Source organism: Tenrec ecaudatus, chromosome 1, assembly GCF_050624435.1.
Source record: "Tenrec ecaudatus isolate mTenEca1 chromosome 1, mTenEca1.hap1, whole genome shotgun sequence".
Taxonomy (NCBI): domain Eukaryota; kingdom Metazoa; phylum Chordata; class Mammalia; order Afrosoricida; family Tenrecidae; genus Tenrec; species Tenrec ecaudatus.
This window is the reverse complement of record NC_134530.1, coordinates 209,073,688-209,088,728: the sequence shown is the minus strand read 5'-3', so window position 1 is coordinate 209,088,728 and position 15,041 is coordinate 209,073,688. Positions and strand designations below refer to the sequence as shown.

Below are 15,041 nucleotides of genomic sequence, written 5' to 3'. Positions count from 1 at the left end.
AAACGTGCGTGCACATGTCTATCCTTTTATAATTCAGAGAAGTATACTCTCAAGCGACACCCATCACTCAAGGCAGTAAAACAAAAACACCCCATCAAATGAACTTCTTAAGCACATACAAACTTTGCAGTCTCTTCTCATCAGAAGTATCTTTTTCATTAAATAAGAAAGTTGTTATTTACTAGAAGACTCTGAAAACTGGTAAAAACGCATTCAAAGTTTAATCAAATGTTCCCTCTTCGATATAAAAGTTTACAGATGATTTTCATATTCCATCACAGTTACATGGTCTAGTGCATTTCAGAGTATTTGGAAATTATCAAAGTTGCCCCTTTCAAATGAAAACATTTAAGGAAACTTTTCACACAAGCTGTTAAAGTATCATGATACATAATCTACTTACACTTTCAGCTCTCACTTTTACAAATGTTATTCCCCAAAGAAATAACTATTCTACTGTTCTATTTTTCAATGTCTATCAACAAAAAGTCCTTTCTCTCAGAGGAAAGCTAATGTGTACTCTGATGTTACCTCCCAAGTGATAGTTTGTTAGGAAAAAGGTTTGGGCTCATCCTAATTTTTTTCTTCTTTTTCTTGTTTTCCATCACCTTTCAGTGGATTAAGAGTAGCTGGGAAGTAGGTGTGTATTTTTAGTAAGATCATGCTGGTGGTTATGGTTAAATCACATCTAGTGTGAAATTTCGAATTACATCCAGAGCTCCAGTATCAAAGCCACACATATCCAACATGCCTCGATCATCTGGATCTGCAATGGTAAAACCATTGTCTGTCATTCCACAAACAATTAATTTGGCTGGAATACCCATTTTCTGTAGAAAAAGATAAAAAATAAATATTTTAAAAGCTATTTAAGAGCAAATACCCTCCAAAATTAAACCACTTTAAAATAATCTCTGTATTACAACTTTTAATTATAAATTTCTTTTCCTGCCATAAAATTTGTCATCTCTTAGGGCAAAGTGCACCGTAAGCAGTCTGTGTAATTTCTGTCAGGTATTTGGAGGAGCCAGACATTTTGCCAACATATCAAACACTAGGACAGTATGCAGAAGTATATGTAAATATAAGGAAATATTCTCTGGATTTATCAATTTGACTACAGCTTTGATACTTACAATATTCAAAAGTCCCATGAAAAAATGTCAATAACCTGTTTAGCAACAATTTAAGATTAAAAGAATTTGGATAATTTCGCAGTGAGTGTAATAAACTCTTTAATAGTTCCAATATTCTTATAACTGTGCAAAAAGTAAGTACTAGTAGCCACCATGACTTGTATCTCTTATATAACCTGTTTAAGCCCACAGTCAGAGGAAGAGACAGACATAGGATGGACTCCAAATTGGTTCTCTTCACCTGCACTTCTGTAAGATAAATGTACATCTGAATCTGGGTGGTTTGATAAAACATACATGGCTGGTCCCCTTCCCATAGCCTTGATTCATTTTTAACCATGTCCCAGATGCCACTAGACTCCTGGAGGAGAACATGGCTCTTTATCAACCAGGTTTTCCCCCTCCTTCCAGTAAGTTAGCCACAATCCACGTGCTCCACAGCTGCTTATGGCTAGTAGTAGCTTCAATAGACAGTGCAGATACAAAACATTGCTATCATTTCAGAAAGACTTATTAGCGTGCATACAGTCCTTAAGCAAAATTCACAATTGATTCTTTTAATTTTGCAGGAAACAAAAGGCATCATTAGAAGATATTTTTGCTGCTGGGTTCTGTCAAGTCAGTTTGATTCAGAGAGCCTACGGGAACAAAGGAAACACGGCTTCGTTTGTGCCATCGTGACTCTGTGTAGTTGCTGCTGCTTGAGCCCACTAGGACTGTCACTATGCTAATCCATCTCTTCGAAGGTCTTTCTCTTTGTCGCTGATCTTCTCTAGGGATTAGTGTCTCCTGATAATATGTCCAGAGCACACAGGTGATGTCTCACCATGTTTGCTTCTAATGAGCATTCTGGGTGTACTTTTTCCAAGCCAGACAAGCTTATCTACTTATCATTATGTTGTGCATGGGTCCAAATGGGGGGATTTTTTTCTTTGAGGTGAAATCTGTAGCCATTATTCTTCATCAGCAAGTGCTTCAAGTTTTTCTTGCTTTCAGTAGGCATATCATGTGCATATCACAGATTAATGATCATTCCTCTATCTTAAGATATAGTCTATCTTACTGGATTATTTGCTCAGTATACATATTTAATACAGAATGACCACCTTAGTCTGTACACAGATGCTGCATGAACACATGTGTTCTTGGCTTTCCATGCTTGACATGCTATCTGTAATTTGTTATGAACCAGAGTCGAAGGCCACTGCAGTCAGTAAACAAACATTTTCTTTGGATTATCTTTTCAGCCAAGAATTATCAGACACCAGTAAAGATACCCCTGTTCCAAGTCCTCTCGGGGTTGGCAATTCCTGGCAATTCCCTGCAAACATATTGCTGTATGTGATTTTGAATTATCTTCCGAAAAGTTTTACTTGCATGTGCGATTAGTTATAATGTTCAATAATTTCTGAATTCTGATAGATCAACTGTCCTTGGAATGGGTACAATATGGAGCTCTTTTGGCAAAGATGAGTGAGTACTTACTGTGCCGCATCTCTGTTGAAATATCTTAGTAGTCTGTCAATCCCTGGAGCCTTGAATATGTATGTGTGTATATATTGGATATAGGATATATATATATATATATATATTCAATATCATCAGTTCTTGCTAACATGAGACCTCTGAAATGGTTGAATACTAACAGTTCTTTCAGGTACAGGAAGTCTGTATACCTTTCATCTTCTTTTAATGCTTCCTAGCTCACTTAGATCCACCCCTCTAGAATCCTTCAACTTGAGGGGCTTGACTTTTTTCTTCAAGTTGAGAAATACCAAGCATATTCTTTCTCTCAGTCTTATCCAGGTCTTTAACCGCATAAACTGAAGTAGAAGCCTACCGGAATATCAGTCGAAGCACCTCATTCTACTACAAACGGCATAAAACGTGCTGAAAACCTCGGCTGATGCACTAGTCTATACGGCAGTTTTTCTTGCAGCCATTTGGCCTTTTGCTTTATGCATGCTGGCCTTGAGGCCAGTCCACAACTAACCTGGGATCTGGTCATTGGTGGACAATGAGTCAAACCTACTTTTGAGATGATCTCTAAGTTCAGGTGGGATCTAGTGAAGGTTGTACTTTTGCTCTCATAAATTAGTTTTAATTTTCTTCAGCTTCAATTTTAATTTGTGTATGAGAAATTAGTGGTCTGTCCCACAGTTGGCTCCTGGCCATGCTTTGACTAGTACTGAACCTCACCATGATCACTTTACACAGATGTAGAGGATTTGATTCCTGTGTATGATTTCCACTGTGGATGATATAATTTCTAGCTAAGGTATAAGGAGTCTTGGCAAAGTGGGATACTCAGCAACTCTTGGAAAAGTCTGAATCTGACTCCACCAGCGCTCCATGAAAGAAAGAGGAATCTTATAGCTTTTGTAAAGATGTATAGTCTTAAAAACCCCAAACAGCAGTTCTCCCCTGTCCTTTATAGTTGCTGTAAATCAGAAATGTCTACCTGGCAGTGGTATTTATTTCTTTTGAGTATTAGAAACAACATTGTTTGCAAAGGTTATTACAGAATTGAAACTGGTTGGAAAAAATTAAGGGTGGCCTTTATTTCAAGTAATTATGAATCTCTAACTGGCATCAGACGCCTATACAATGATACACAAATAGCTACAGAAATAGTTTAACTTGAGAAGGGGTGGAGTCTAGCCTGTCATTCAAGTCACAGCATGATGACCACTTCTGGAGGTGCGAAGGAGATAAATAGCTCACTGGAGGTCAGACTGACTCTGCTTTGTATTCCTGCTGACAAGAAACACGGAGCTACACTAGAGCCTGGAGCTGGAGGAGGCACCTGCCAGCGTCGAGATGCTTCCACTGCCACTGAATCCATAAGACCTTCCACCCACTGGTCTGTGATCTTCCTGCTTTCAGCATCATTACCTGTTTCATGAGTCTGAAGAGGTATTTATAGACTATTATCGGACATATGGGCTAATATAGGAGACGTAGGGACTTGATCTGGACAGGGGTGTTTTCTCAATACACAATTTCTCTTTTATATAAAGCTCTTTCTGATACACACGAGTGTCCAGGAATTTATTCCTCTAGTCAATCCAGACTAACATTTTAGTATTATATGGGATGAAAAAAAAATTAGAATAAATTTTACCTTTCTATATTCACTTAGAGCAGCAGCAGGATGAACATTTCCAATTAAGGTCTTATTATCAGTGAACACAATGAAGACATCAGCAGCTGTGTTTGTTTTCTGAGCCCAGATCATTGGAAGAGCGCAATCTGTTTCCCCTGCTGGGATCTCATTTACACACACAGAGAATAAAAGTAAAAATGTGTCTTATATTTCATAACAATTGTATTTCTAGTATCATCTTTTTGTTCAGAGCCAATATATAGGTTTTCACAAATCCTGTATATATCGTTTGTAATGGTTTTTGCTTCTCAGGAGAAAATTAATATAAAACAATTTATTCTCCGAAAGTGTACATAAAATTGTTATATAATGCAAGTTAGGTAAATTTAGTAAGTAAATTTCTTACCTGATTCATAGCTATTAAAACCTCTTGTAAGGTCATATCTGGAGTGACTAGACATGGCACCATTTCATCTGAAAAAGCTACTACGTGAGACTCTTTTTCTGTCCGTGTGACAACCTGAAAAATTCAATGGTATTAATTTTCAACCGATTCTGAGGAAATGAATTCAACATAGTGAAACTTGTGAGAGCCAGAACAACAAAACTAACTTGATCTCTGAGTCTTGTTTTCCCTGTTTCTCAGGGTGCAGTTCTAGCACTTGTGTATCGCTTGTTTTAGTGGAAAATATTAGTTTTCCACATCAGACAGGTTTATGCCTTACCAAGGTTTGGTAGCCCTTCACAGGTTTTACTGGATTTCAAAGTTCATAAAACTTCAAGAGAAACCATCTTATGATGTTTATATCACTAAGCATTATTTTGTTTTAGAGCTAGTAAGAGGTAACAGGAGTTCAAAGCACATTCACCAAGAAATTGGTTCTTAAAATTCTCTTAAGCATTGTGATGAGATGTAAGAGCCCCCAGGAAAGATATTAAAAAAAAAATTCTCTCAAGCAAATTGAGTACTTTTTAATTTTAATAAGTGATGAATAGCCACAGAAGAAAAGCTAAGAATCTTACCTATGATTTGTCTACTATTGAGTTACAGATGACTAGAACTGAAGAACTAAATTCTTTTGACAGGATTCTTAATGGTCTTTAACTTCTGTATTCTTGAAGTAAATTCCTAACCATGGTTTTATCATATTATTGATTCTTTTGTTATAAAAATTATAATTTCTATTCTTAAAATTCTAGAGTTTTGGATACACTTAAAAATGTTGCTTTAAAAATTTCACGGTTATGAATAGAAAAACATGCAAAGTACGTGAAAACAATTTTTGATATCTAATTTTTTATAGTTTTACCCCATTCTACAGATTTATGATTTTAATTCTAGATTGCCTTAGTTGTCTCACCATACACACTGCTGCAGCAACGGCACTAGCACTGAGTACACTACCCAAAACTCTTTGGTTCATAGAAGCACTGACATCAACAGCCAGCAGGAAACGCTTTCCAGTTGGTTCAACTGTCTAAAGAGTGGAAAAGATGAAAAAAAAAAATCAGTAAACGCAATCATAGAAACCACATGTAAAGTTTCTAAAAAGTCCTATTTCACAATTTTTCATTCTAAAGACTTATAAAAAGCCTTATTTTCTTAAATTATTCCAACATATTTAGCTTTTACTAATAGTGAAACAAAGAAAATTATTTATTTTGTAAAAAGGAAATAACTTAGTCATTTTATTTATAGGAGTCCTTCTTGGGTGTGTGTACATATGTATATTATACATACTTATATGAGTATATAAGAATATAGGCATTATGGTATTATATATATTTACATTAAAATATATACCTGAATAAAATATACATGAGGTTTCAAAAGGTTCTTAGAAAAATTTCATTATCTTTGAATTTCATTTTTATATGAACCTTTGAAGCCCTCTTGTGTATATTCACGTATTTTTCACTAAAGGAAAATAAGAATTTGTAACAAAAAAATTTTAAATCAAAACTTAATTTGTGGGTCTGACGTGATTTTCATTACTAAAAAGCAACCAACCAACTAAATTTCCCTTCTTAACAAAGCAAATGGCCATCATTTATTGATTATGGGGGAAAACAGGACAGAAGACCATGTGAAAGGACAAGGCTTAAACTTGGAAAAGAAAAATTATACAAAGGATATTAGGTTAATTAGTTGTTAATCAAAGTCAGGGAGAAACATTTTATTCATAAAATTATAACAAAAAGTGTATATGCCGACTCTTCAGTTACTTTAGGTTTATCTCAACAATGAGCATTTATAATGATAAGGAAAAATCTACCATTTGATTATTTTGCACATTAACAAGGTATAATCATATAGAAATTAATAAACATGAGGTGTGAGTTACACTATCTGTGATGGTTAAGATTATCTGTAACTAAATTATTCTCTTATTCTCAGTGGTTTGGCTGGAATGTATTGATGTTTAACAAATCAACTTTCTGTAACGAGTTTGTTTTTAGAACAAAACCTTGTCAACAAGTGAGGAGTCGGTGTATTTATATGAGCTAAGAAAAAGACTAATTTAGGATGTAACCCCACATGATTTTACACTATTAATTTCACTGCCATCGAGCTGATGTTGACTATAGTGACCTTACAGGTGCCTTGATGGTCTAGTGGTTAAGCATTGTGTGCTAAAATCTCCATGGTTGTCTGTCTGAAACCACCACGAGCTCCACCAGGACAAAGACTGAGTTTTTTACTCCTGTAACCAGGCATAGCCTTGGAAACCCACAGGGGAATGCTAGCAGTCATCAATGACTCGATGGCAGTGAGTTTTTAGGATACAGAGACCAAATAGGACAGGTAAAACTGCCCTTATAAGTTTCTGAGACTGTAATTATGGGAATAGAAAGCCCCATCTAGTGAATTTGAACTGCTGACCTTGTGGTTAGCAGTTCAATGGATCAACTCTATTCCACCAGTGCTCTCACCAGTAAAATGATTTTGTAAGATATTAAATCAAATTATTACCTTAAATGTTTTGTAAAAAGCTTCATCTAATGCCTTAAAAATCTCATTATCAGGACACCACTTCAGTTTTCCTCTGAGCCCATGCCCTGTTTTGTACGTTTCTTGTGCAAGCAAAACATGAAATGGATGTATACGAGCCTAGAAACAACAGAAAGTAAATGTACAAGTCAAGTTAAATATAATACTAATTATTTATCTTCTTGGATCTTTCTATTGTTGTTGGTATTAAGTAAATATCTTTCAAAAAGGGAAGGGGGAGAAGAAAATGGAGGACATATTAACCTTAGGTTATGAGTAAAAATTGCAATTTGGTATGAGAAAAAAAATCTCAGAATACCGGAAAACTACAATGACTGCACCTCTAAAATGTAGAAACCAATTTTTTGAATTAATAGGAGCTATGAAAGGACACTGAAAATGCTTACCTTTTTTAATAGCTTATCATTACACAATTTTTCACATACTAAAGATACTTCTGAATTTCCAGGTTCAAGCACTGAATTAGCAGTCATCTTTCCTAAATTCCTTAGTAATGCAGTAAGAGGCATTTCTTGCAACAAAGCCTTCCATACCTATTGCAGCAATATACATAGATGGATAAGGAATTACAAGGGAAATGAACTGGTGTAACATAGTAATATCACACTATATCGTCTAAGCCAGCAGTTCTCAACCTGTGGGTTGCAACCCCTTTGACCCTTTCACAGGGGTTGCCTAAGACCATAGGAAAACACGTAATCCCGATGGTCTTAGGAACCAAGACACGGCTCCTCTATCCGTCCCTAGGCGGGTCCACCCACATGCCCACATACGAGTACCCAACGTGAAGACTGTTATCCATGCTACACCGTGCTTCAAGACAACATTTCATTTATTTTTAAGTATTTCACAATATATATTACATAATGTTTTTGTGAATAATCACTACACTTTAATTAAGTTCAATTTGTAACAATGAAAATACATCCTGCCATCAGATATTTACCCGACGATTTGTAAGAGTAGCAAAATTACAGTTAGGAAGTAGCAACGAAAATAATTTTATGGTTGGGGGTCACCACAACATGAGGAACTGTATTAAAAGGTTGTGACATTAGGAAGGTTGAGAACCACTGGTCTAAGCCTTTATTTGGGGGTTCACAATACTTTCAGAATGAAAATCTAGGCTAACTGGTCAAAGGGTTATCAAATAAGCTATCTTGCTTATTATAAAAATTGAAAAGTGAAGTGGGTCAAGAGGAATTGCATAGAGAAATGTTAACTGACAGGGCCTATCAGGTATGGGTCCACAACTTACTGTCAGCTCCATTTGTGAAATGGGTCTCAATCAACATCACTATCAAAATATAGTTAATTTCTTTCTTAAAAAAACTAATGTGTATACCATTACATACTTACAGAGCAGATTGTCAGGCTTACCTCTGTGGCCCTGGGAGATGTGTTTGTAAATCATTAAACATTTGCTCAAATCATGGAGGAATCTGTTTAATCACATATTATAATTTACTTACCTCCTTAGACTTCAAGTGATTTGTTAGAAGATGTTCTCTAACTAATCTATGCTCTTCTATCAGATGAATAACTTCCAGTTCATCTTTTGTTCGCTTTACCTTCTCTACAGCTTCCAGATACTTTAATAATTTCTCAGTCTCCACAGAAAGTGCCTTTTCCTTATACAATTCATGGACCTCTTTCCAGCCCTTTGTAATATATTTGGTCACAATGGCAAGTCCTTCACAAAATATAGAAAAGGTTGAATTACCAGATTAAAAATAAAACAGATTACATGAGAATATATGATGATGGTCATAATCAAGAGCTTAGAAGAGAAAAAAAATCTATATCCGAAGTCATTTTACTAGAGGATTTTTTTTTGAGGCACCAGAATTAGAAATTTTGGTAGTACAATTACAAAATGATTTCTATATCTACAACTATTTCTATTGGCTTCCAAAATTTACTAATAATCTACTTTTAATTAAAACAGCTTAATGTCTTATAAAAAAATCATATACCTATAGTACTTTATAAAACCTGGAGTAAGATAAAACATATCACCTACCTCAGAACAACTTACAAGTGTAAGGATACATCTCATTTTAATCTTATACTCAGTTGACTCTTTTAGGTGCTAAATAGTAGAGATAAGTACAAGTGGATTTTTGATATGTAATTTTTGTGTCTTTATAGATGAGAAAGTATTACAGGCCATATTAAAAAAGGAAAATAATAGTTGTTCTCTCCTTTTATTACATGTAATAGAAATAGAGAGAAAAATCTTTGCCAGTAAATGAGCTGCAAGATCTTTCTAGGCCTTAACTCACCCACCCTCAAGAGGTGGGGACTGAATTTTTCTATTTCAAATATCCACAGGGGACAGGTAGGTAAAATAAATATGTGAAACAAGCATAGTCATACTCTATGTGATTTTTTTTCCCTATGTGATTTCATAGGAAGTGGTCCTGGCTTTATGAGTTGGAATCAAAACACTGAGGTGGTAGGAGTTCTGATGGAGTCATGGGTCACCTGTTGGCTGGTTACACCAGCAGTGTGAATCCACCAGGAACAAGATGAGGCTGGCCTGCTCATATAGTTTCACTGTTTTAGCAACACTATGTGGGGCTGGTACAAATTGGAATTGATTTAATGGAAATGAGGTAGTGGGTTATCTCTATGTTGGGCTGCTAAATGCAAGGTCTACCGCTTGAAACCAGCAGCAGTTTCTCGGGAGAACAAGGATTTCTATTCCCAGAGTTAGTCTCGAAAACTCACAGGGCAGGTCTACCATGTAGGGTCACTTTTAGAAGGAATCTACTAGATGACACCGAGTTTGGGTTTTGAGGTGGATTCAAAAATTAGTGGAAAAATGAAATTGAAATGAAAAATACTTTCCCCACAAATTTTTGAAGCCTCCCTGTACAGACAGTCTGAAAGCCCAGGGGTTAAGAGCTTGCCAGCTAGCCAAAAGGTCAGCCATTGGAACTCACCAGCCACTCTGAAGGAGAAGGAAGTGGCAGTGTGATTCTGTAAAGATTTGGTCTGAGAAACTATGGGACAGGACTGCTCTGTCCTATAGAATTTGTTCTATGTGTGTGACAAGGTTTTATCTTCTCTTACTTATATATACTGAGCAAATTATCAGGTAAGACTGACTATAGGGAAAATGTGGCATCAGCATCGGAGGAAGGCTTATTAACATCCTGTGTTATGCAGATGACATAACCTTAATTGCTGAAAGACTCGAAGCACTTGCAGCCTTCAGTATATCCAACTCAATGTAAAGAAGACCAAAATCCTCACAACTGGCCAATAGCTATCTGATAGCATGATAAATGTAGAAAAGGTTGAAGTTGCCAAAGAGTTTGCTTGCTTGGATATACACTCAATGCTCATGGCAGCAGCAGTCAACAGATAAGATGAATTATATTAGGTAAATCTGCTGCAAAAGACCTCTTTAGAATATTGAAAAACAAGGATTACTCTGAGGGCTAATAAGGTGGACCTGACCCAAACCACGGCATTTTCAATTGCCTCACATACATGTGAAAGTTGGACACCAAGTAAGAAGATGGAAGAGTAGAATAATAAATTCATTGAAATTGTGTGCTGTAGAGTAATGAAAGTGCCATGGCCAGCTAAAAAGACAAATCGATCTGTCTTGGAAGAAGTCTGGCCAGAGTGCTCCTTAGGAACAAGGTTAGTGAGACCTCTCTCTTCCATACTTTAGCCATGTTGTCAGGTGAGACCAGTTCCCTGGAAGCCATCACGCTTGGTAAAGTGAAGGATGACAAAAAAGAGGAAGGCCCTCAAGGAGATGGGTTGACCTTGTGGCTCCGACATCGGGTTCACACGCGGGAAGTCATGAGGCTGGCGCAGGCCGGCAGAGTTTGAAAATAGGGTCGCTGTGTGGGAGCGTGACTCCCTGGCACTTACCAACAAGGCTATGAACTTACGAGGTAATCCAAGAGCATTGCTACAAAATTACAGAAATCTTACTGAGTGAGAATATAAATATGTGATGCTATCATTTCTCAATGAATCCTTCACTTAGCTCTATACACTTCCAGAAGCAAGGTTTCCATCTCCCTAATGTTTCTCAGAGGTAATGGAAAGGAAGATGAAGATAACATGATAGAAGATCAACAACTTCTTCTTATATACATAGACTTTGCCAGATGGAAAACTGGAATCAAAATTGCTATATCTGTAGGAACAAATGGAGCAGCCCAGTATCCTTAGTTAAAACAAGGTCAGGGGCTTGACTTCGGAACAGACTATCAATTGCTCACATACACGCCAAGGCTGAAGTTGAAGAAATTCAAAACAAGTCCACAAGATGCAAACTATGACCTTTAGTGTACCCCGCCAGAATCTAGCTGTCATCCCAATAACATATTTGACACAACGAGCACTAATGAAGACGAACTGTGGGAGACCATCAAGAATACCAAAGAAATCAAACAGGAATGAGAAAGACAAGTGATGTCAGAAAAGACTGAAACCTGCTCTGGAGTGTAGAATAGCGAATTTCAAAAGGATGCTCAAGAAGACCCAAAGCCCTAGAATCCATAAGCCAAAGGGAGGAACATGCTCAGAGTAGCTTGAGTTAAAATAACTGAAGAAAAACTTCAAGCCTGGAGATGCAACACTGATGGATTTTATGGGTAAAACAGTTAGCATTGCAGAGATCATCAAAAGATGGAAAGAATCGTCACTGTATCAAATAATTAGTTGAGTTTCAGGCACTTCGAGGGGTAGTGTATGGTTAAGAAATGACAGTATTAAAGGAAGAAGTATAAGCTACACTGAAAGCCCATCCAGAAATGGGCAGGATATCAATCAAAATGTTTCCGCTAACTGATAACAGTTATGGAAGCACTCACTAGTCCAGGGGTTCTCAAACTTTAACAGGGGACCAGTTCACTGTCCTTCAGACCTGTTTGAGGGCTGGACTAAGGTTTAAAAAAAAACTATGAACAAATTCCTATGCACACTGTACATATCTTATTTTGAAGTAAAAAAACAAACAGGGCAAAAACACCTGGCGGGCCGGATTAAATGTCCTCGGTGGGCTGCATGTGGCCGGCGGGCCCCAGGTTGAGGACGCCTACACTAGTCTGTGGCAAGGAATTTGGAAGAATGGCTAACTAACTGCCAGGGATTCAATACTTGTGCCCATCCCAAGAATGGTGACTCAACAGAGTGCAGAAATATAAAAAAAAAAATCACATCTAAGCACAATTTTGCTGAAGATAATGTAGATTACTATGAACGTGAATTTAAGAAACGAATTATGCTTATATAGAGCCTATGCATACACCAAGAAGTGTTTGTTAGAAGAATAAGGGGATAGAGTGGTTTAGAATCAGAAAAGGTGTGCATCAGGATTATAGTCTTTTGTCATACTTATTCAATCTGTATGCTGAGCAGATAACCAGAGAAGCTAGACTTTTGTATGGATTAGAACTCAACATGAAGAGTATAAAAATCTGAACCGGACCAAAATTGATCTTAAGATAAACAGAAAAGAATGAAGTTGTTAAGGGTTTCAGTTTATGTCAGTCCACAATCAATGCTCATAGAAGCAGTGAAGAAATAAAATGATAAATTACCAAAGAACTCATTTAAGTGCTAGTGAGCAAAGATACCACTTTGAAACTAAGTGTACCTAACCTAAGCCACGTTGTTTTCAATTGCTAACAGGCACGCAAAAGCTGGACAATGAGCAAGGAAGACTAGAGAATGGAAACCCTTGAATGACTGTGCTGGCAAAGACTACTGAAAAGTATCATGGACTGTCCAAAGAAAATACCAATCTGTCTTACAAAAGGACAGCCTGAGTGCTCTTTAGAAGACAGAATGGTGACACATTGTCTCATCTACTTTGGATATTTATCAGGAGACTAGTTCCTGGAAAAGGACATCTATTCTGGTAGAGGATCAGTAAGAAATAAGGGCCCTAATGAGATGGATTGACACAATGGCTACAATGGGCTCAAAATTATGATGGTACAAAACTGGACAAAGTTTTGCTTTGTTGAACATAGGGTCACTATGCTTTGGAGCCTAGCAACAACAAAAAACCGCTCCCTATAAATGATCCAGAGGAGAAATCACAGGAGAGGGAGAGGCAGGGGAAAGGAAGTGGGTGTTAACAAACTCAGGAGCAAAGGTACAAGAGATCTAAAATCCATGGTGAGGAGGGTGTAGGATGCCTGCTAGGGCTTGATCAAGGGTAATGTCACCGAGAGGAGTTACTGAAACCCGAATGAAGGCCGAACATGATAGTGGGACAAGAGGAAAGAAAAAGGAAAGAATTAGGAGGCAAAAGGCATTTATAGAGGTCTAAATACAGGCATGAACATATGTAAATATATTTGCATATAATGATAGGGAAATAGATCTATGGACATATATTTTTAGATTTAGTATTAAAGTAGCAGATGGACATTGGGCCTTTACTCAAGTATTCCCTCAATGGAAGAACACTTTTTTTGGATAACTTGGCATTCTGTGATGCTCAGCTTTCCAAAATGATTGCTGAAGACAAAACGGGTGCATAATCAAATGTGGTGAAGAAAGCTGATGGTGCCTGGCTATCAAAAGATATAGCACCTGGGGTCTTAAAGGCTTGAAGATAAACAAGCAGTCATCTAGCTGAGAAGCAGCAAAGTCCACATGGAAGAAGCGCACCAGACTGTATGATTATGAGGTGTCGATGGTATCAGATATCAGGCATCAAAGACTCAGAACAAAAAAAATCTTATCATTCTGAATAACAGGGAGTGTGAAGTGGAGACTCAAAGCCCATCTACAGACAATTGGAGATCCCCTTACAGAAGGGTCAACAAGGAAGAGGCGAGCCAGTCATGGTGCAGTAATGCAGTATTAAAACATACAACTTTGCTCTAGTTCTTTAATATTCCCCGCCCCCCCCCCCCCACTATCCTGACACCAATTCTACCTTACAAATCCGGTTAGACCAGAGCATGTACCCAGGTACAGAAGGAACTGAAACACAGGGACTCCAGGGCAGATAAACCCTTCAGGACCAATATTGAGAGTAGCGCTATCAGGAGGGTAAGGGGAAGGTGAGGGTAGAAAGGGGGAACCCATTGAAATCATCTTTATATAACCCCCACAGGGGTATGGACAACAGAAAAGTGGGTGAAGGGAATCATTGGTCAGTGTTAGACATGAAAAAATAATAATTGATAAATTATCAAGGGTTCATAAGAGAGGGAGGGAAAAATGAGGAGCTGATACCAAGGGCTCAAGTAGAAAGAAAATGTTTTGAAGAAGATGATGGCAACAAATGTGCTTGACAGTGGATATATGTATGGATTGTGATTGTACGAGCCCCCAATAAAATGATTTTATCCCCATGAAATGATTTAAAACCCCCCAAACCCTTCCCCTACTAAAAGTTCATGTTCTTTGATCCACATCATGCCAACATTCATCTGTGGCTTCCCCGAGGAGCTCACAATCATGTTCCTTTTAAGTGTCCTTCAAGAAAGAACAGCCTGAAAGTGGGAAGATCAGCGATGTAGGGGGATGCTATCAAGACTTCCCAATGAAATTCTTCTACGGCAGCTTCTGCTAACCTTGAAGAACGAGCAGGTTGCCTTACTACAAATCCAAAAAATTCCTCAGTGCAGCTTTTCTGTCCTTTTCCTCACCAAAGCAGTTTTTAATTTTCTTAAAGCTTCTTCCTAATAAGCCATTGTGGTTGTTCTCTTGAGAAAATCTATCAATATAACCCTTTGAGCTGACTTCTCTGAATTGAACTGCTCCAAAACATCCCCACTGGAAGCCACTCTTG

The 15,041-nt window shown here is 37.4% G+C and overlaps 1 protein-coding gene across 1 annotated transcript in view; it reads right to left on the bottom strand.

Annotated features, from left to right (window-relative positions):
- Positions 1–202: 202 nt before the first annotated feature.
- The window catches only part of RO60 (Ro60, Y RNA binding protein), a 35,884-nt gene continuing 21,045 nt past the window's right edge, over positions 203–15,041 (bottom strand). Inside the window, exons 3-9 of the mRNA XM_075528521.1 lie at positions 8,728–8,948; positions 7,642–7,788; positions 7,217–7,354; positions 5,604–5,720; positions 4,649–4,762; positions 4,261–4,407; positions 203–830 (exon numbers count right to left, since the gene is read on the bottom strand). Of these exons, the coding sequence (XP_075384636.1) occupies positions 678–830; positions 4,261–4,407; positions 4,649–4,762; positions 5,604–5,720; positions 7,217–7,354; positions 7,642–7,788; positions 8,728–8,948 (1,037 nt within the window). The 3' untranslated portion in view covers positions 203–677. The remainder of the gene's footprint in view (positions 831–4,260; positions 4,408–4,648; positions 4,763–5,603; positions 5,721–7,216; positions 7,355–7,641; positions 7,789–8,727; positions 8,949–15,041) is intronic.